Source organism: Dendrobates tinctorius, unplaced genomic scaffold (genome assembly GCF_039654945.1).
Source record: "Dendrobates tinctorius isolate UK_male_01 unplaced genomic scaffold, ASM3965494v1 ptg000095l, whole genome shotgun sequence".
NCBI lineage: Eukaryota > Metazoa > Chordata > Amphibia > Anura > Dendrobatidae > Dendrobates > Dendrobates tinctorius.
In genome coordinates, this window is record NW_027361763.1 from 17,102,200 (window position 1) to 17,125,467 (window position 23,268).

General features: G+C 52.4%; 1 protein-coding gene across 1 annotated transcript in view; it reads right to left on the bottom strand.

Moving 5' to 3' along the window:
* Window positions 1–232: 232 nt before the first annotated feature.
* The window catches only part of ATRN (attractin), a 145,936-nt gene continuing 122,900 nt past the window's right edge, over window positions 233–23,268 (bottom strand). The window contains exons 27-29 of the mRNA XM_073586755.1: window positions 14,206–14,313; window positions 4,651–4,765; window positions 233–1,655 (exon numbers count right to left, since the gene is read on the bottom strand). Coding sequence (XP_073442856.1) covers window positions 1,531–1,655; window positions 4,651–4,765; window positions 14,206–14,313 — 348 coding nt within the window. The 3' untranslated portion in view covers window positions 233–1,530. The remainder of the gene's footprint in view (window positions 1,656–4,650; window positions 4,766–14,205; window positions 14,314–23,268) is intronic.

Below are 23,268 nucleotides of genomic sequence, written 5' to 3' on the forward strand. Positions count from 1 at the left end.
TGACAGACAGACCATTTAGCCCAGAAAACCCCTTTAACGACCAATGTCATATTTGACCATAACGTGTATCATGGATCAGCCCTGGATCATTTACCCGTCTGTGTAAAAGACGTCACCACTGACCATTGCGTTTGTTTCGAGCCAAGCAGAGCCACATATCCCATACTAAAACACTGTACACATCGTATAGGTCCATCTTTGTTTTGTTTTTTCTTAAAGACAGTAAAACATGTACAAAATAATTAAATTTTAATGACTACGTGCGATACAACCGTGACATTTTTTTTTTAAAAGGATTTGGACATGTTATTTTAGAAGCTTTTGTTTTCTTTTCCAGCCTAAATGGGCGAGTTTTTTTTTAAATTTTTTGAACGATTCTTTCTGTGTTTTACATTCCCCCATCACGACCCCCGAAAGCAGCCTGGAGGGGGGTGGGAGAGCGAGCGCGGCTTCACCGAATCCAACGAGCACAAAAATAAATATATATTGAGGGAAAGCAAAGTGTCATTGAAGTTAGCACCTTGTCATTGACACCCTATTATTTTTTTTCTAATCTGTACAGATATACACATATCCTCTGGCGGGGTGGGGGTGAGAGCTATTGCTTTTGGTAGCAAAGTCCATTACTGGAAGGCTGCGGACATGAGTGAAATAATGAAGGTGCGGCTTTAACACTACGACGTTCTTCATGAATACTAGCTCCACCTCCATCATCACCCGCGAATAAGTCCCGACCGTCACCTGGGAGGTTAACCAAAACAGCAACCGCCCCAACGTTTGTTGTTCGCAGGAAGAACGTGTGCTTATAAGTTTGCACGTCGATACAAGTGCTGAATCTGAAGGGTTCACAGTCATCCCCCCTACGCGGTAATGTTCCCCGGACCTCCTAATCCAGCACCTAAAAATGTCTTATTAAATTAGGCAAAGTATACATAAATCAGCCATGCCCGCTCAGTGCTCGGACGGAAGTTCTGCTGGTACCGAGATTGGCATTGGTCGGTGCCCGTAGAGTGCCGGTGAACCCCATTTGGGTAGACCGGTCATATTGGTGTTCACCATCAAGGCTCCACGTAAACAATTCCTCAATCATCCCCTGAAGTCGCTCCAGACATTGTTTTTATTTTTTCCCAGGGGAATGTCTCTTTAAAAAGTAGCTGGGAATCATAAACTGTTTACTCCTAGGTCGTTACAGGGAAAGAAAAATATATATTAATATGGAGGAATTTATAGAAATGACGGACCCGGACCCTGAGCGTCGGCTGCAGCAAGTCTCACTGTAGTGAAAATAACTTAAGCATTATTCTGCCTCGTCTTCCAGTTCTTGTCAGGAAACAAAAGAGAAAAAAAGAAAAGTTTGAATTTCAGTAGAAAGAAATCCTCCGGGAAGAGTGAACAGAACCATGCGGATGTGGGGAGAGGCCGGCGACACAGCGGGAATCCGTGCGCCCCCTCCCGAGTCTCTCCATGGTAGACCTGCGATTCCTCCAGCATTATCAATGTTCACATCTCCTAAACTGTGCAAGTCCAACGTCAAATGCAGGTGCCGGGCTGTGCGGGCGGCTGGTGCTTACGGTTTCGCGCTGCTCCCGATTTCTCTTTGTACGCTAATGGCATCTGCTGTGAGATATCCACCAAAGCGCTGGCCACGGCTAAACCTGCGGTGGAGGAATAAGACACTGCTAAGACAAGAACTACTGCACTCACTATTCTGCTGGCAGGGTCACTGTGTACATACATTACATTACTGATCCTGAGTTACATCCTGTATTATACCCCAGAGCTGCACTCACTATTCTGCTGGTGCAGTCACTGTGTACATACATTACATTACTGATCCTGAGTTACCTCCTGTATTATACTCCAGAGCTGCACTCACTATTCTGCTGGTGCAGTCACAGTGTACATACATTACATTACTGATCCTGAGTTACCTCCTGTATTATACTCCAGAGCTGCACTCACTATTCTGCTGGTGCAGTCACAGTGTACATACATTACATTACTGATCCTGAGTTACATCCTGTATTATACTCCAGAGCTGCACTCACTATTCTGCTGGTGCAGTCACAGTGTACATACATTACATTACTGATCCTGAGTTACCTCCTGTATTATACTCCAGAGCTGCACTCACTATTCTGCTGGTGCAGTTACTGTGTACATACATTACATTACTGATCCTGAGTTACATCCTGTATTATACTCCAGAGCTGCACTCACAATTCTGCTGGTGCAGTCACTGTGTACATACATTACATCACTGATCCTGAGTTACATCCTGTATTATACTCCAGAGCTGCACTCACTACTCTGCTGGTGCAGTCACTGTGTACATACATTACTGATCCTGAGTTACATCCTGTATTATACCCCAGAGCTGCACTCACTACTCTGCTGGTGCAGTCACTGTGTACATACATTACTGATCCTGAGTTACATCCTGTATTATACCCCAGAGCTGCACTCACTATTCTGCTGTTGCAGTCACTGTGTACATACATTACTGATCCTGAGTTACATCCTGTATTATACTCCAGAGCTGCACTCACTATTCTGCTGGTGCAGTCACTGTGTACATACATTACATTACTGATCCTGAGTTACATCCTGTATTATACCCCAGAGCTGCACTCACTATTCTGCTGGTGCAGTCACTGTGTACATACATTACATTACTGATCCTGAGTTACCTCCTGTATTATACCCCAGAGCTGCACTCACTATTCTGCTGGTGCAGTCACTGTGTATATACATTACTGATCCTGAGTTACATCCTGTATTATACTCCAGAGCTGCACTCACTATTCTGCTGGTGCAGTCACTGTGTACATACATTACATTACTGATCCTGAGTTACATCCTGTATTATACCCCAGAGCTGCACTCACTATTCTGCTGGTGCAGTCACTGTGTACATACATTACTTTACTGATCCTGAGTTACCTCCTGTATTATACCCCAGAGCTGCACTCACTATTCTGCTGGTGCAGTCACTGTGTACATACATTACATTACTGATCCTGAGTTACATCCTGTATTATACTCCAGAGCTGCACTCACTATTCTGCTGGTGCAGTCACTGTGTACATACATTACTGATCCTGAGTTACATCCTGTATTATACCCCAGAGCTGCACTCACTATTCTGCTGGTGCAGTCACTGTGTACATACATTACATTACTGATCCTGAGTTACCTCCTGTATTATACCCCAGAGCTGCACTCACTATTCTGCTGGTGCAGTCACTGTGTACATACATTACATTACTGATCCTGCGTTACCTCCTGTATTATACTCCAAAGCTGCACTCACTATTCTGCTGGTGCAGTTACTGTGTACATACATTACTGATCCGGAGTTACATCCTGTATTATACCCCAGAGCTGCACTCACTATTCTGCTGGTGCAGTTACTGTGTACATACATTACTGATCCTGAGTTACATCCTGTATTATACTCCAGAGCTGCACTCACTATTCTGCTGGTGCAGTCACTGTGTACATACATTACATTACTGATCCTGAGTTACATCCTGTATTATACCCCAGAGCTGCACTCACTATTCTGCTGGTGCAGTCACTGTGTACATACATTACATTACTGATCCTGAGTTACATCCTGTATTATACTCCAGAGCTGCACTCACTATTCTGCTGGTGCAGTCACTGTGTACATACATTACATTACTGATCCTGAGTTACATCTTGTATTATACTCCAGAGCTGCACTCACTATTCTGCTGGTGCAGTCACTGTGTACATACATTACATTACTGATCCTGAGTTACCTCCTGTATTATCCCCCAAAGCTGCACTCACTATTCTGCTGGTGCAGTCACTGTGTACATACATTACATTACTGATCCTGAGTTACATCCTGTATTATACTCCAGAGCTGCACTCACTATTCTGCTGGTGCAGTCACTGTGTACATACATTACATTACTGATCCTGAGTTACATCCTGTATTATACTCCAGAGCTACACTCACTATTCTGCTGGTGCAGTCACTGTGTACATACATTACTGATCCTGAGTTACATCCTGTATTCTACTCCAGAGCTGCACTCACTATTCTGCTGGTGCAGTCACTGTGTACATACATTACTGATCCTGAGTTACATCCTGTATTATACCCCAGAGCTGCACTCACTATTCTGCTGGTGCAGTCACTGTGTACATACATTACTGATCCTGAGTTACATCCTGTATTATACTCCAGAGCTGCACTCACTATTCTGCTGGTGCAGTCACTGTGTACATACATTACTGATCCTGAGTTACATCCTGTATTATACTCCAGAGCTGCACTCACTATTCTGCAGGTGCAGTCACTGTATACATACATTACTGATCCTGAGTTACATCCTGTATTATACCCTAGAGCTGCACTCACTATTCTGCAGGTGCAGTCACTGTGTACATTACATTACTGATCCTGAGTTACATCCTGTATTATACTCCAGAGCTGCACTCACTATTCTGCAGGTGCAGTCACTGTGTACATACATTACTGATCCTGAGTTACATCCTGTATTATACCCTAGAGCTGCACTCACTATTCTGCTGGTGCAGTCACTGTGCACTGTGTGTCAGCATAGTTTCCCAGCACAGCAGTTAGTGACGGCCGTTCTCCGATTGCTGACTTACCAGACTGTCCTGGGGGTGGGATGCCGCCTAAGCCACGTGGCAGCCGCACAAATATAGAGAGGACCGCGGCTTTGTTCCCACAGCATGGCTCCAGGGCGATCGGCTTTGGAACGGTCTGAGGAGAAGCAGAGGAGAAATAGTCAATGCTATATCCGTGCGGCCTGCAGTCAGGACACTGCCCCCTGTGGAGATAATGGACCCATGGTGAAATGAAGCTGTAGCGCGGTCACATCGCCGCTGCCTCCACGAGATGATTGCTGTCAGTGAATGTGACACATTCTGGTCTGCAGATTAACAAACCTCCAAAATCAAGGTCACCTCTGTGAGACTGGTGGGACATTACATTGATACAATGTATCAGTGCAGGTACATAAAGCTGAATGGAGTCCAGGGGGGGGGGGGGGGGGGGGGGGGGCGCTGTAGAGTGGATACAAGTGTAACAAACCCTACTGTGCTCTGCTGCAGGGTCCAGAGTTGGCAGAGATACAAGGTAACAGACTGTCCATTGTGTTTTACATAACAAATGCCCCCTGTGAGCGCGCCACGGCTGCAGATGCCCCTCTATGAGAAAGCCACAGCTGCAGATGCCCCTCTATGAGCGCGCCACGGCTGCAGATGCCCCTCTATGAGAGCGCCACGGCTGCAGATGCCCCTCTATGAGCGCGCCACGGCTGCAGATGCCCCTCTATGAGAAAGCCACGGCTGCAGATGTCCCTCTATGAGAAAGCCACGGCTGCAGATGCCCCTCTATGAGCACGCCACGGCTGCAGATGCCCCTCTATGAGCACGCCACAGCTGCAGATGCCCCTCTATGAGAGCGCCACGGCTGCAGATGCCCCTCTATGAGCGCGCCACGGCTGCAGATGCCCCTCTATGAGAAAGCCACGGCTGCAGATGCCCCTCTATGAGAAAGCCACGGCTGCAGATGCCCCTCTATGAGCACGCCACGGCTGCAGATGCCCCTCTATGAGAAAGCCACAGCTGCAGATGCCCCTCTATGAGAAAGCCACGGCTGCAGATGCCCCTCTATGAGCGCGCCACGGCTGCAGATGCCCCTCTATGAGAAAGCCACGGCTGCAGATGCCCCTCTATGAGAAAGCCACGGCTGCAGATGCCCCTCTATGAGAAAGCCACGGCTGCAGATGCCCCTCTATGAGAAAGCCACGGCTGCAGATGCCCCTCTATGAGAAAGCCACGGCTGCAGATGCCCCTCTATGAGAAAGCCACGGCTGCAGATGCCCCTCTATGAGCACGCCATGGCTGCAGATGCCCCTCTATGAGAAAGCCACGGCTGCAGATGCCCCTCTATGAGAAAGCCACGGCTGCAGATGCCCCTCTATGAGCGCACCACGGCTGCAGATGCCCCTCTGAGCACGCCACGGCTGCAGATGCCCCTCTATGAGAAAGCCACGGCTGCAGATGCCCCTCTATGAGAAAGCCACGGCTGCTGATGCCCCTCTATGAGAAAGCCACGGCTGCAGATGCCCCTCTATGAGAAAGCCACGGCTGCAGATGCCCCTCTATGAGCGCACCACGGCTGCAGATGCCCCTCTGAGCACGCCACGGCTGCAGATGCCCCTCTATGAGCGCGCCACGGCTGCAGATGCCCCTCTATGAGCGCGCCACGGCTGCAGATGCCCCTCTATGAGAAAGCCACGGCTGCAGATGCCCCTCTATGAGAGCGCGTCACAGCTACAGATGCCCCTCTATGAGAGCGCGTCACAGCTGCAGATGCCCCTCTATGAGAAAGCCACGGCTGCAGATACCCTGTGAGAGCGTCACAGCTATAAATACCCTGTGAGTGCGTCAAGAGCTGCAGATACCCCCTGTGAGTGCGTCAAGAGCTGCAGATACCCCCTGTGAGTGCGTCAAGAGCTGCAGATACCCCCTGTGAGAGCGTCATGACTGCAGATACCCCGTGAGCGCGTCAAGAGCTGCAGATACCCCCTGTGAGCGCGTCAAGAGCTGCAGATACCCCCTGTGAGTGCGTCAAGAGCTGCAGATACCCCCTGTGAGCGCGTCATGACTGCAGATACCCCCTGTGAGCGTGTCATGACTGCAGATATCCCCTGTGAGCGCATCATGACTGCAGATACCCCTTTTGAGCGTGCCATGGCTGCAGTTTCCCCTCTATGAGAGCGCCACGGCTGCAGATGCCCCTCTATGAGAGCGCCACGGCTGCAGATGCCCCTCTATGAGAGCGCCACGGCTGCAGATGCCCCTCTATGAGAGCGCCATGGCTGCAGATGCCCCTCTATGAGAGCGCCATGGCTGCAGATGCCCCTCTATGAGAGCGCCACAGCTGCAGATGCCCCTCTATGAGCGTGCCACGGCTGCAGATGCCCCTCTATGAGAAAGCCAGGGCTACAAATACCCCGTGAGAGTGTCACAGCTATAAATACCCCCTGTGATTGCGTCATGACTGCAGATATCCTCTGTGAGTGCGTCATGACTGCAGATATCCCCTGTGAGTGTGTCATGACTGCAGATATCCCCTGTGAGTGCGTCATGACTGCAGATATCCCCTGTAAGCGTGTCATGACTGCAGATATCCTCTGTGATTGCGTCATGACTGCAGATATCCTCTGTGAGTGCATCATGACTGCAGATATCCCGTGAGTGCGTCATGACTGCAGATATCCCCTGTAAGCGTGTCTTGACTGCAGATATCCCCTGTGAGCGCGTCATGACTGCAGATATCCCCTGTGAGCGTGTCATGACTGCAGATATCCCCTGTGAGCGTGTCATGACTGCAGATATCCCCTGTGAGCGTGTCATGACTGCAGATATCCCCTGTGAGCGTGTCATGACTGCAGATATCCCCTGTGAGCGTGTCATGACTGCAGATATACCGTGAGCGTGTCATGACTGCAGATATCCCCTGTGAGTGCGTCATGACTACAGATATCCCCTGTGAGCGCGTCATGACTACAGATATCCCGTGAGCGCGTCATGACTGCAGATACCCCCTGTGAGCGCTTCATGACTGCAGATACCCCCTGTGAGCGCGTCATGACTGCAGATACCCCGTTAGCGTGTCTTGACTGCAAATACCCCGTGAGAGCGTCATGGCTGCAGATGCCCCCTGTGAGTGCGTCATGACTGCAGATGCACCCTGTGAGCACGTCATGACTGCAGATATCCCCTGTGAGTGCGTCAAGACTGCACATATCCCCTGTGAGCGCGTCATGACTGCAGATATCTCCTGTGAGCGTGTCATGACTGCAGATATCCCGTGAGCACGTCATGACTGCAGATATCCCCTGTGAGCGCGTCAAGAGCTGCAGATACCCCCTTTGAGCACGCCATGACTGCAGATATCCCCTGTGAGCGTGTCATGACTGCAGATATCCCCTGTGAGCGTGTCATGACTGCAGATATCCCCTGTGAGCGCCTCATGACTGCAGATATCCCCTGTGAGCGCGTCAAGAGCTGCAGATACCCCCTTTGAGCACGCCATGACTGCAGATATCCCCTGTGAGCGTGTCATGACTGCAGATATCCCCTGTGAGCGCGTCATGACTGCAGATATCCCCTGTGAGCGCGTCATGACTGCAGATATCCCCTGTGAGCGCGTCATGACTGCAGATATCCCGTGAGTGCGTCACAGCTGTGGATGCCCCCTGTAAGCGTGTCATGACTGCAGATATCCCCTGTAAGCGTGTCATGACTGCGGTTACCCCCTGTGAGCGCGTCATGACTGCAGATGCACCCTGTGAGTGCGTCACGGCTGTGGATACCCCCTGTGAGCGCGTGACGGTCACAGATACATTAGTATCAATAATCGCCTTCCTCACACTACCACAGATGATAAAGTGCTTCCTCCTGCATTGGGTGTACACCCCGCCATTGTCTCCATCGAGCCCCCCGGCCCGCAGCAATTAATAGTGAATGAATTGCGGCACTGTTGTGTGGGCAGAAACCAACAGGCGCCATTATACGATTTAGAGGCTTAATGGAAAAGCAAATGTCAGGCTGATAAATCAAAGCCGGCGGTATTTATGTCCTCTATTACACCGGCATAATCCTATTAATGAATTAACATCCAGCGTCATGCAAATTAGTGTTTTATGACCCAGCAGAAGCGTAAAAATGGAGCCGGGATTGTTGGAGGGATCTTTTTATTTTCAGTCGCAGCAGATCACATTTTGGCTAATTTGTCTTGGGTTTTTACTGCGCGGCCGTGAACAGCAGAAGCTCCGCTACTCTGATTACTTTATTGGGCTCTCAATCTTCCCATCGTATAGATTTACAAGTTATGGGCGGCTTTTCGCGACACTTAAGCTGCAGATGTTCAGCTATTTGTCAATGTTCTCCTATTAAAGGGACGATAATCCCAAAAATGAATTAACGAGAAACAAAATAATGGAAACGGAACATTTCTTGCCAAACTGAATAATCATCATAGAAGTAAAAGCCTAGAAAAAAAACTGGAAAAAAAGATATTGGTCACCTCTGTCAGGAAGATCTAGAGGAGTGTGAGGCTCCTCAGAGGCCGACTTCCCATACTGCCGTTCTAGAGGGGTGTGAGGCTCCTCAGAGGCCGACTTCACATGTATCAGTTCTAGAGGGGTGTGAGGCTCCTCAGAGGCCAACTTCCCATACTGCCGTTCTAGAAGGGTGTGAGGCTCCTCAGAGGCCAACTTCCCGTACTGTCGTTCAAGGGTGTGTGGCTCCTCAGAGGCCGACTTCACATGCAGTACTAGAGGGGTGTGAGGCTCCTCAGAGGCAGACTTAACATGTATTAGTTCTAGAGGGATATGTGGCTCCTCAGAGGCCGACTTCCCATACTGCCGTTCTAGAGGGGTGTGAGGCTCATCAGAGGCCGACTTCCCATACTGCCGTTCTAGAAGGGTGTGTTGTTCCTCAGAGGCAGACTTCCCATACTGCCATTCTAGAAGGGTGTGTGGCTCCTCAGAGGCATACTTCACATGTATAAGTACTAGAGGGGTGTGAGGCTCCTCAGAGGCCGACTTCACATGTATTAGTTCTAGAGGGGTGTGAGGCTCCTCAGAGGCAGACTTCGCATGTATAAGTACTAGAGGGGTATACGGCACCTCAGAGGCTGACTTCCCATACTGCCATTCTAGAATGGCGTGTGGCTCCTCAGAGGCAGACTTCACATGTATAAGTACTAGAGGGGTGTGAGGCTCCTCAGAGGCCGACTTCACATATATCAGTTCTAGAGGGGTGTGAGGCTCCTCGGAGGTTTACTTACAATATAACAGTATGAGAGGCGTGTGATGCTCCACGGGGTCTCATTTCACATGTATCAGTTCTAGAGTTGTGTGGGACTCCTTGGAGGCAGACTTCCCATATGGTAGCTCTAGAGGAGTGTGGGGCTACTGAGGCCAACTACACATATTGTTCTGTTTTTATTAAGTAACTCATTCATCACATATAGCAGTTGTAGAGGGGTGTGTGGCTCCTCAGAGGCAGACTTCACATATAGCAGTTCTAGAGGGGTTAGTGGCTCCTAAGAGGCAGACTTTAGATATTGCAGTTCTAAAGGGGTGTGTGGCTCCTCAGAGGCAGACTTTACATATTGCAGTTCTAGAGTGAGTGAGTGGCTCCTGGGAGGCAGACTTTACATATTGCAGTTCTAGAGGGGTGTGTGGCTCCTAAGAAGCAGACTTTACATATTGCAGTTCTAGAGGTGTGAGTGGCTCCTCGGAGGCAGACTTCACATGTATCAGTTCTAGAGGGGTGTGAGGCTCCTCGGAGGCAGACTTTCCATATTGCAGTTCTAGAGGGGTGTGTGGCTCCATGGAGGCAGACTTCACATATTGCAGTTTTGGAGGGGTGTAGGACTCCTTGGTGATCGACATCACATATAGCAGTTCTAGAAAGGTGTGTGGCTCCTGGTAGGTCGACTTCACATATAGCAGTTCAAGAGGTGAGGGGGGCTCCTTGGAGGCTGACTTCCTATACAGCAGTTCTAAAGGTGTGCAAGACTACTCAGAAGCAGACTTCACTTAGAGCAGTTGTAGAGGAGTGTGGATCTCCTTGGTGGACAACTTCACATATTCCAGTTCTAGAAGGGCGTAGAATTGCACGGGGTTTCTCGGAGGCGGCGTTCACATATAGTAGTTCTAGAGGGGTGTGCAGCTTCTCGGAGGCCAACTTTACACACAGCAATTCTAGAGGGGTTTGAGGATCCTTGGATGCCAACTTCACATATATCAGTTCTTCAGGACTGAGCTGGAAATCTGACTTGCTAGACTCTGATGATGTCGGGGGAACGTCCATTTACATCAGATTGTTAAAGTCTCTGTCACATAGATGTGATTTGAATCCGCATTGTGGCACAGAAGTTTAGCAGAAGTACGGATTTTATAACCAGCAGCTGGTAAATATCTGCTACAGATTTTCACCATGGAGGTCATCGCTGTCAATATAACAGTATGCACTCACAGTTTGGTTTTTAGACTGAAAAATCCAAATGGGAAAAAAAAACAAAAACCTTCATTATTTGAGGTCGCAGTGATCAGTTTACCGACCCTTGTGAACTAAACTTGTATCCATACCAGATTTTCCCTGCCTGTAATGCAGCAGTGGGGGGAGGTTTCTGCTGCAGTAAGTTGCCTTCCAAAGCTGTTTAAGCCCCTCACTCTCTGTTTCGCATGCACCTGCGCTTTAGCAGAGGCCAGAGGACAATATATGTCTCCTGTAACACATCTTTCCGCCTTCGAGGCCTTTGCATGTTTTAGTTTGTGCCCCCTTAATAAGAAATGGTAAAATTGTACACTAACAGAATAAAAAGTAACTTTAAAAGCAAGAACAGAACACTCAGCGAGGCATCGGGAAATGTGCTGTATGAGTAGGTGTGGGATATATTGTATATAAATTGCTTTACTCCAGAAATGTGTTTTTTTTTTCTTTTGCCGATGCAGGTTTTGTTGATGGGGCAGAATTCTGTATTTGATTATCAGCCAATCAGGCGGCTTCGCACCGGCAGAATAAAGTGAGCGCAGGCTACAACCCAGCGTCTCCGCTCTAATGACAAATATGAAAGGAAGGAAGAAAGAAAACAAGATAGAAGACAGAACATTTTTCTTTTTAAGCTGATTTTTTTTTTTTTTCCAGTGATTGAACTCAAGTCAGCAAAGAAGCAGCAGTGGAAATAGTGCGAGTCTCTGTACGGGGACGGTCCGCATATCAGACCTGCTCATAAAGGATGTCATCAGCCGCAGCCCTAATTACAACACATGCCGTAATTCATTCTCAGGGTGTCACTCATGACGGCTCAGACGGGCTGTGTAACTCGCTGCGTCTTCCAGATAGGATTGTGTAGCGCAAGAGAAGACTGCTAAAAAGTGCACAAAACTGTCAGTGAGAAGGCGCTGCAGCCGTATCTACTCAATGGAGCGTAATGAGAAGAGAACGAGGCTGTAGATACATCCACATTACAGAAGAGTCCACAGAGAATGTAAGAAAGAGAAAGGGTACAGAGGAAGCACGGGGAGCAAGCGAGAGCGGGAAGGATGGGGAGCATGCGAGAGGAGGATGGGGAACGAGCGAGAGGAGGAAGGGGAGCAAGCGAGAGCGGGAAGGATGGGGAGCGAGCGAGTGGAGGATAAGGAGCGAGCGAGAGAGGGAGGAGGATAAGGAGCGAGTGCGGGGGGAGGAGGATAAGGAGCGAACGAGAGCAGGGGGAGGATAAGGAGCGAGCGAGAGCAGGGGGAGGATAAGGAGCGAGCGAGAGCAGGGGGAGGATAAGGAGCGAGCGAGAGCAGGGGGAGGATAAGGAGCGAGCGAGAGCAGGGGGAGGATAAGGAGCGAGCGAGAGCAGGGGGAGGATAAGGAGCGAGCGAGAGCAGGGGGAGGATAAGGAGCGAGCGAGAGAGGATGGGAAGCGAGCGAGAGGGGGGAGGATGGGGAGCGAGCGAGAGAGGACGAGATGCGAGGGAGTGCGGGGGGAGGATGGGGTGTGAGCGTGAAGGATGGGGATTGGGCAAGAGCGGGGGGAGGAAGGGGAAAGAGCGAGAGCGACGGGAGGATGAGAAGCGAACGAGAGCGGGGGGAGGATGGGGAGCGGTGAGCGAGTGTGGGGAGCAGCGAGGATGGGGAGCGAGTGAGAGCAGGGGGCGAGCGAGAGCGCCGGGGGAGTATGGGGAGCAAGCGAGAGGAGGATGGGGAGCGAGCGAGCGCAGGGAGGATGGGGAGCAAGCAGGGGAAAGGGAGCGATGAGAGTGATGGGGAGTGAGCGAGAGCGTGGAGAACGAGAAGGGAGTGAGAGCGGGGAGGATGGGGAGTGGTGAACGACAAGGATGGGGAGCGGCGAGCGACAAGGATGGGGAGCGGCGAGCGACAAGGATGGGGAGCGGCGAGCGACAAGGATGGGGAGCGGCGAGCGACAAGGATGGGGAGTGGCGAGCGACAAGGATGGGGAGCGGCGAGCGACAAGGATGGGGAGCAGCGAGCGAGAAAGATGGGGAGCGGCGAGCGAGAAAGATGGGGAGCGGCGAGCGAGAAAGATGGGGAGCGGCGAGCGAGAAAGATGGGGAGCGGCGAGCGAGAAAGATGGGGAGCGGCGAGCGAGAAAGATGGGAAGCGGCGAGCGAGAAAGATGGGGAGCGGTAAGCGAGAGCAGGGAGAGGATGGGGAGCGAACGACAGTGGGGAGGACGAGGAGCAAGTGGGGGGAGGACTGCGAGCAAGCGAAAGCGTGCAGTAATTGGCCCCGCGTTCCCCAGATCACCTTTTCGGGATGGGACCTCCCGGAGATCATTGCTGTACTGTACGTCCCAGGTAAGGATTTCATTAAAAAAAGGGAAAAAACACTGAAATTGGAAATCAATGGAGAGACAGAGCACCGTCTGCTCCGCTGCACCACGTAGGAGACAACCCCGGCGTCAGTGCCAGCTCCTAGTGTGAGTGAGAACCACCATGTACACGCTGGCAACGCCTCAATGGGTGATGTAGCAACTGTCAATAGGTGGCCCCAGAGAGCCAGCAACCTTCCGCCACAACCGGAACTAATTTACATACTTTTCCCAGGGTGCATTGCCTGATTCAGCGGGAATTGTCCTCAAGGAAATACAGTGCCCCCTGTAAGTATACGCTCATTGTGTTTCCCTGCACCAGTTCCCAAGAGGGGTCCACCCCCCCCCCCATCATTCCCAACAAAGGACCCCCCCCTTCACTCCCCTCTCAGCATCAACACGTGGTCCCCCTCCGACTCAACAGGTGGTCCACCTCTACCTTCAATATGTGTTCCCCCTCCCCCAACATTAATCTCCCAGCAATTCTACAAAAGCAACATTCACTGACAGCCCCAAATATGTCCCACAGGAGCGGGTTTGATACAGTTGCATCCAGCGCTCTGTGCTCCTTACTCTGCACAGATACATTGTAACAAATTATCAGAAGTGAGAGATTAGAGCTGCAGCCATACTGGATGTAGACTGGGATGCTGCCATTTACTGACAGCAAGCAGAGATGTTGTAAATGGGGAGGTAGAGGGGAACCTGGGGGCGCTGCATGGTGGGGCAGTGTAGGTTACCGCCTCGTGTATGTGGGTCCGGTGTGAGACCATGGAGATCGCCATCCTCACCTTCACGCTGCCGCCGATCAGATCAGGCGGCTCCTCGTCTGTTTCCAGTGCGACGTTGACGGAGGCGAAGGGCCGGCTCGCCATCTGCTGCATCTCCCGGATCAGTTGCTGAAAAATAAACAAGACGGAGGGTTAAATACGGGGGACGGACATAGCAACGGGAGGCCGGCAGCGTAATACCGCCACATAGCGCACAAAGCCCATATCACACTACTCCGCACCAACACATCCTGAAATACTCTGTGCTGCTGAGGAGGCTGCTCATCCTCCACCATACGTAAAGGGATAAAGAACTCCGGACGAACAGCGACCTCCATATACTGCCGGCAGACCCAGACACATGGGGCTACCTCCGCATACTGCTCCAGAGCCCGACACATAGGGCTACCCCCGTATACTGCTCCAGACCCCTACACATAGGGCTACTCCCGTATACTGCTCTGAACCCCGACACATGGGGCTACCCCCGCAAACTGCTCCAGACCCCTACACATAGGGCTACTCCCGTATACTGCTCTGAACCCCGACACATGGGGCTAACCCCGCATACTGCTCCAGACCCCTACACATAGGGCTACTCCCGTATACTGCTCTGAACCCCGACACATGGGGCTAACCCCGCATACTGCTCCAGACCCCTACACATAGGGCTACTCCCGTATACTGCTCTGAACCCCGACACATGGGGCTAACCCCGCATACTGCTCCAGACCCCTACACATAGGGCTACCCCCGTATACTGCTCTGGACCCCGACACATGGGGTTACCCCAGTATACTGCTCTGGACCCCGACACATGGGGCTACCCCAGTATACTGCTCTGGACCCCGACACATGGGGCTACCCCAGTATACTGCTCCGGACCCCGACACATGGGGCTACCCCTGCATACATACTGCTCCGGACCCCGACACATGGGGCTACCCCACGCATACTGCTCTGGACCCCGACACATGGGGATACCCCTGCATACATACTGCGACACATGGGGCTACCCCCCCGCATACTGCTCCGGACCCCGACACATGGGGCTACCCCTGCATACTGCTCCGGACCCCGACACATGGGGCTAACCCTGTTTTCTGCTGTCAGACCCATGCACAAGGGGCTTACCCCTGTACACTGCTGCTGGACCCGACACATGGGGCTACCCCCTTATACTGCTGCCAGACCACGACGCACGGGCTATTCCCCATATACTGCTGCCAGACTGCGACGCACGGGCTACTCCCATATACTGCTGATGGACCTCGACACACGGGGCTACCCCCCATATACAGCTGCCAGACACACAGGGCTACCCCTGTATACCGCTGACAGACCCAGAAACATGGGGCTACCCCTGTATACTGCTGACAGACCCAGAAACATGGGGCTACCCCTGTATACTGCTGACAGACCCAGAAACATGGGGCTACTCATGTATACTGCTGCAGGACCCAGACACACGGTGCTTCCCCTGTATACTGCTGCCAGAACAAGACACATGGGGCTACCCCAGTATAGTGCTGCCAGGCCCCGACACTTGGGGCTATCCCCATATACTGCTGCCAGGCCCCGACACTTGGGGCTACCCCCATATATTGCTGCTGGACACCAATATACTTGTTTGCTCACAACGCAATTCACACTACAGTCCTGTGACAGGTAATAAGGAGCATGGTCAGACACGAGCGGCCTGACGTAAGGATTCCTCGCAGTAACAGCAGCACGTTATATCCGGCCATAAAGCCACAAAGCGCAGGACAGCTGTGCTCATCCTGATCCTCCTGATACACAGCAGAATTACTTGGTCAGGTACAGTGCTATAACTGGTTACGCTCTGCATCCCTCTGTCCTGCATGTGTCAGACTCTACTGCAGACCTGGTATCTCTATTCATGAACCAGGAGGGTCAGGATGGACACAGCTATAACTTCTTTCCACATGGGGAGAGACACAAAGCTGAAGAGATTCTCCCTAAATAACACACAGGAAAGGTGATAAGAGCAAAATCTCTGGGGATCCAAGAGACAGAACAGGAGCACAAGTCCATGTATGAGGGGAGCGGTACGGAGCACGTGAGACCACCGTGCCTACAAACAGCGATTAAACTGGTCGCACAAGCTCAGTACCGCTACAGCAACACAGTGCAATCTAACACCCAGATGTATGGATCGCCGAAGATCCCAGTATTTGTATAGGTGCCAGGCAGCACCCGGATCTCCCCGTCAGTAATACTGCCCCATGTATAGGTGCCAGGCGGTGGCATGGTGTCTGCACACAGCGCCCGTATCTCCCCGTCAGTAATACCGCCCCATGTATAGGTGCCAGGCGGTGGCATGGTGTCTGTACGCAGTGCCCGGATCCCCCGTCAGTAATACCGCCCCATGTATAGGTGCCAGGCGGTGGCATGGTGTCTGCACACACAGCGCCTGGATCTCCCCGTCAGTAATACTGCCCCATGCATAGGTGCCAGGCGGTGGCATGGTGTCTGCACACACAGCGCCCGGATCCCCCGTCAGTAATACCGCCCCATGTATAGGTGCCAGGCGGTGGCATGGTGTCTGCACACACAGCGCCCGGATCTCCCCATCAGTAATACTGCCCCATGTATAGGTGCCAGGCGGTGGCATGGTGTCTGCACACAGCGCCCGGATCCCCCGTCAGTAATACCGCCCCATGTATAGGTGCCAGGCGGTGGCATGGTGTCTGCACACACAGCGCCCGGATCTCCCCGTCAGTAATACTGCCCCATGCATAGGTGCCAGGCGGTGGCATGGTGTCTGCACACACAGCGCCCGGATCTCCCCGTCAGTAATACTGCCCCAAGTATAGGTGCCAGGCGGTGGCATCTCCCCGTCAGTAATGCTGCCCCATGTATAGGTGCCAGGCGGTGGCATGGTGTCTGTACGCAGTTCCCGGATCTCCCCGTCAGTAATACTGCCCCATGTATAGGTGCCAGGCGGAGGCATGGTGTCTGCACACAGCGCCCGGATCTCCCCGTCAGTAATACCGCCCCATGTATAGGTGCCAGGCGGTGGCATGGTGTCTGTACACAGTGCCCGGATCCCCCGTCAGTAATACCGCCCCATGTATAGATGCCAGGCGGTGGCATGGTGTCTGCACACAGCGCCCGGATCTCCCCGTCAGTAATACCGCCCCATGTATAGGTGCCAGGCGGTGGCATCTCCCCGTCAGTAATACTGCCCCATGTATAGGTGCCAGGCGGTGGCATGGTGTCTGCACACAGTGCCCGGATCTCCCCGTCAGTAATACCGCCCCATGTATAGGTGCCAGGCGGAGGCATGGTGTCTGCACGCAATGCTCAGATCTCCCCGTCAGTAATACCGCCCCATGTATAGGTGCCAGGCGGTGGTATGGTGTCTGTACGCAGTGCCCGGATCCCCTGTCAGTAATACCGCCCCATGTATAGGTGCCAGGCGGTGGCATGGTGTCTGTACGCAGTGCCCGGATCTCCCCGTCAGTAATACCGCCCCATGTATAGGTGCCAGGCGGTGGCATGGTGTCTGCACGCAGCGCCCGGATCTCCCTGTCAGTAATACCGCCCCATGTATAGGTGCCAGGCGGTGGCATGGTGTCTGCACGCAGCGCCCGGATCTCCCCGTCAGTAATACTGCCCCATGCATAGGTGCCAGGCGGAGGCATGGTGTCTGCACACACAGCGCCCGGATCTCCCCGTCAGTAATACCGCCCCATGTATAGGTGCCAGGCGGTGGCATGGTGTCTGCACGCAATGCTCAGATCTCCCCATCAGTAATGCTGCCCCATGTATAGGTGCCAGGCGGTGGCATGGTGTCTGTACGCAGTGCCCGGATCTCCCCGTCAGTAATACCGCCCCATGTATAGGTGCCAGGCGGTGGCATGGTGTCTGCACACAGCGCCCGGATCTCCCCGTCAGTAATACCGCCCCATGTATAGGTGCCAGGCGGTGGCATGGTGTCTGCACACAGCGCCCGGATCTCCCCGTCAGTAATGCCGCCCCATGTATAGGTGCCAGGAGGTGGCATCTCCCCGTCAGTAATACTGCCCCATGTATAGGTGCCAGGCGGTGGCATGGTGTTTGCACGCAGTGCCCGGATCCCCCCGTCAGTAATACTGCCCCATGTATAGGTGCCAGGCGGTGGCATGGAGTCTGAACGCAGGAGTCCAGAGCACACCTATGCAGAGCACCCCTGTCCAGAGCACCCCTGTCCAGAGCACCCCTGTCCAGAGCACCCCTGTGCAGCTGCTCAATGTCTCCGGGCAACCTGCTGATCTCTATCAAGGAGTTGGACCCATTTTGTTTTTTCGTGACACGTTGTACTTTATGATAATGGTAAATTTGTCTCCATATTTTCTGCTTTTATTTTGTAACAATATCAGCAATTTTACAAATATTTGCAATTTTGAAGTGTATTTTTCCCACCTCCATGTCTCTACCTTCTGAGCAGGCCGCTGTAGGCGGCAGACTCTAAGGCCGCTGTTTGGCCGTGAATTGCCGCGGTGGAGGGACGCTAGTCTTGAGAGGTCAGTAATAAGCCGTACTGGTGGTCACTAAGGGGTTAAAGGCTAAATCCACGACAGGCGTTTGATCCGTGAATCGCCCAATAAAGTTCGGGGTTCAATTAGAATTGGTCTGAAACCGTCCTCCACATCACGAGACCAAGACGACATCTACCGATGGATCACCAGGACCCGCCAGCGCTGCTCACAAGGCACCGAGGACTATAGAGAGCCATGAAATTGGCTGATATCACGCCGCCTCTTGAGCGCCATGCCGAGCGGTCACGGACACGCACCCCACAGCTTTCTCTAAACTCTCACTTACATATACACATGCCTATTAATAAAAGCACCGAGACACTAATGCCAAAGTGCAGCTTGTCCCCCGGCGCCAGTGCCGTCCCTCCACCTGCTGGTCATGGTGCAACACTGCCATCTAGTGGTCACCAGGGAACATGCAGTCTCAAGAGGTCTGTATTTTAATTTTTTTTTCTTCAAGTGGCTGGTGCGAGACCCGTGCACCGAAGAAAGACGCTGCAGACTAAGCAGCCTGAAGATACATGAGCTCAAGCGGGGAAATGGAAACGCTTACACCGATTTCCTGCTGAGCTTGTGATTATACGCAACGCCAAATAAAAACAGGTAGTGCCGCAGTGTAAAGCATGAGGGATGGGCCAAACAGAAGTTTGTCTGACAAGAAGCAGATTCTACTTACAATCCTTCCATCGTCGCTGTAATAAGAGGCATCTCTATGTTCTGATTTTCCACTATGCTTGCAAACCAAAGCAAGCTAAGCTGCAGTGTAAAGCATGATGGAGAGAGCAGAAGTATGCACTTTTTATGAAACCAAAAGATTTAACTTCTCTAATTATGCACTCTGGGACTTTTAGTGCTTCTATATGGCCAGAATGGCAGCAGATGATGGAGGTGGACCACAATACAGGAGGAATTATTTCTACTCTGCATCACCATGTAATACTCTGTGCCGAGGTGTAACGAGGACCCGGCGACGCCGCTGATCTCCAGTAATCCCCTCCATTGTGAGCCGCCTCTGCTGTGCCAGCGGGACACTCAGCACAAGTGACATTTTACTCTGTAACTTGCTAAATGTCTTGACTTTGCTGCTGGCAACATGCGGCATTTGTAAGCCGCCACCACCGGGTCGTGAGCCGCGCCAGCACCGGCATAAATGCGGCCCTGGGAAGATGTGCACAGGCTTGTGAGCTGATTATCCGCACACAGGGGAGAGCACACAGTGCGAGGCTCGGGGGTCTCTCTGGGGGGCACCAGCTCCTGCCCGCAACCTCTGCAGTCAGAGTCACACGATAAGAGGCAGCTGCAAACAGCGAACACTATGCTCCATCCAGGGAGGAAAGGCTCAGAAATGTTACATGGAAATTGCAGAAAAAAAATAGAAAGGATTTCATAGAATTATTTTCAAGGTCAAACATCACTGGAGTCATCTGTCAATGTTACAGCACGAAGGAAATACCCCCACAGAGGCCGACTACCAGAGGGGGGAAAGGGACAGGCTGGAGGGGGAAAGGGGACAGGCTGGAGGGGGAAAGGGGACAGGCTGGAGGGGGAAAGGGGACAGGCTGGAGGGGGAAAGGGGACAGGCTGGAGGGGGAAAGGGGACAGGCTGGAGGGGGAAAGGGGACAGCCTGGAGGGGGAAAGGGGACAGCCTGGAGGGGGAAAGGGGACAGGCTGGAGGGGGAAAGGGGACAGCCTGGAGGGGGAAAGGGGACAGCCTGGAGGGGGAAAGGGGACAGGCTGGAGGGGGAAAGGGGACAGGCTGGAGGGGGAAAGGGGACAGCCTGGAGGGGGAAAGGGGACAGCCTGGAGGGGGAAAGGGGACAGCCTGGAGGGGGAAAGGGAAGAATGGAAAGCAGGAAGGAGGAAAGGGAAGAAGGGACAGGCCAGAATGAGGAAGGGGAGGAAGGGGAAGAAGGGACAGGCGGGAAGCAGGAAGGGGAGGAAGGGGAAGAAGCAACAGGCCAGAAGGAGGAAGGGGAAGAAGGGACGGAAGTGGACAAAGGGACAGGCCAGAAGGAGGAAGGGGAAGAAGGGACAGGCCAGAAGGAAGAAGGGGAATAAAGGAAAGGCCTGAAGGAGGAAGGGGAAGAAGGGACAGGCCAGAAAGAGGAAGGGGAAAAGGGACAGGCCAGAAGGAGGAAGGGGAATAAAGGAAAGGCCTGAAGGAGGAAAGGGAAGAAGGGACAGGCCAGAAGGAGGAAGGGGAGGAAGGGGAAGAAGGGACAGGCCAGAAGGAGGAAGGGGAGGAAGGGAGGAAGGGACAGGCCAGAAGGAGGAAGGGGAAGAAGGGACAGGCCGGAAGCACGAAGGGGAGGAGAGGGAAGAAGGGACAGGCCGGAAGGACGAAGGGGAGGAAAGGACAGGCTTGATGGAGGAAAAAGGGACAAACCGGGAGGGGACAGATGAAGCAGGGACACGCAGGGAGGGTGAAAGAGGAAGAAGGGAAAGGTCTGGATGAGGAAAAAGCAAGGACAGGCCATGGAGAGGGGGAGAAAGGGACAGGCCACGGAGAAGAAGGAACAAAGGACAGGCTGCGGGGAGAAAAGGGAAGAGGGCACGGTCCGTTGGAGGGAAAAGGAAGAAGGGGCAGGCTGGAGGAGAAAAGAAAGGTATAGGACGGAAGGGAGGGAAAAGGAAGAAGGGACAGGCCAGGAGGGAGAAAGTAGAAGAATGGCCAGGCCTGGAGGTAGAAAGGGGAAGAAGGGACAGGGCGGGAGGGGGAAGAGGTAGAAAGGACAGGCCAGAGGGAAAAAAAAGGGAAGAAGTTTAAGGCCATCGGGAAGAGAAACGGGAAGGAGGGACAGGCCATCGGGAGGAAAAAGGGGAAGAGCGGAAAGGAAATTGGAGGAGAAAAAGGTACAGGGGACAGGTTGGGGAAAGGGGAAGAAAAAAACAAGATATGCCAAAGGGGAAAAAGGAACAGGCCATTGGGAGGACAAGGAAGGAGAAAGGGACAGGACAGAGGCAGAGGGGAACAACCGGGGACAAGGGGAAGAAGTGACAGAATAGGGGTAACGGGGAAGAAAAGATAGCCTGGGGAGAAAGGGGAAAAGAGATATGCAGAGGGAGGAGGAGGGACAGGCTGGAGGGTAAAGTGGAGGAAGGGACAGGCCAGGGGGTAAAAGAAAGGAAGGGACAGGCAAAGGGGTAGAGGGGAGGAAGGGACAGGCCGGGGTGAAAGGCAAAGAAGGGACAGACCAGGGGGAAAGGCAAAGAAGGGACATACCAGGGGGAAAGGCAAAGAAGGGACATACCAGGGGGAAAGGCAAAGAAGGGACAGACCAGGGGGAAAGGCAAAGAAGGGACAGACCAGGGGGAAAGGCAAAGAAGGGACAGACCAGGGGGAAAGGCAAAGAAGGGACAGACCAGGGGGAAAGGCAAAGAAGGGACAGACCAGGGGGAAAGGCAAAGAAGGGACAGACCAGGGGGAAAGGCAAAAAAGGGACATGTCGGGGGAAAGGCAAAGAAAGAAAAGGCCTTGGGAAAAAAAGGGGAAGAGGGGACAGGCCATGAGGAAGAGGGAAAGAAGCTGGGGGTAAAAGGGTAGAAAGGACAAGCCAGGGGGACCATCCGCAATATTATTTATTGTATGTAAAAAAAACACATCCTCACAGCTTCTTTTAATGGAACGGACTCAAAGTAAGTTAAAATATATTTTAACGATTGAATTCCTATGCAGATAAACCAAAATGGCACCCTCTGCAGACAAGTAGTGGGTGCAGCTGCTGCCACTGTCCTGCAGCGGCCACTGGAGGGTAAAAGGAGAGTGTGTGGACGGTCCCATCCTCCTGGTCCCTGAGCAGCAATGACACTCGCTTAGCTTTGTACCCTGCAGCCCCCACATCCACACCAGACACACAAACACTCGGCGATGCTGTATTAGGCCCGGGTGCTGCACATTTAGAGACGTATTGATCGCTCGCTGCTCCATGTATAATTCATGCCGGCCCTGCGTCTGGCCGGACCAGGACTTGTTTTTTTTACTGGTCTGGTAGCGAAACAATGAATTATTTATTGATAATTAAGTCGGCAAAACATTTGTAAGTCGTTAAGAGATGCAATTAAGTCACTTCTTGTTATGGTGAGTTATAGTAAAGAAATGGGAAAACATTATTAAACCTGGCTCTAACTAAATACAGCGGCCATAAAAGGTGCTGAAAAGGAAAAAGAACCTCCACATAAATCTCTGCTGGCCGTGGATATCAAAAGAGGGCTTGACGAAAAACAACAATGGCTGCCAAAGGACATGCTGTTAAAGGGACAGAAGTGGGAGAGGGGTCACAGGGAGCAAGGGGCTTGGAGGAGCGCAGAGAGGCACAAAGGGGAGGTCTGGTGATGGCACAGAGGGATGGTACTGTTATCTGGGGAGGTCTGGTGATGGCACAGAGGGATGGTACTGTTATCTGGGGAGGTCTGGTGATGGCACAGAGGGATGGTACTGTTATCTGGGGAGGTCTGGTGATGGCACAGAGGGATGGTACTGTTATCTGGGGAGGTCTGGTGATGGCACAGAGGGATGGTACTGTTATCTGGGGAGGTCTG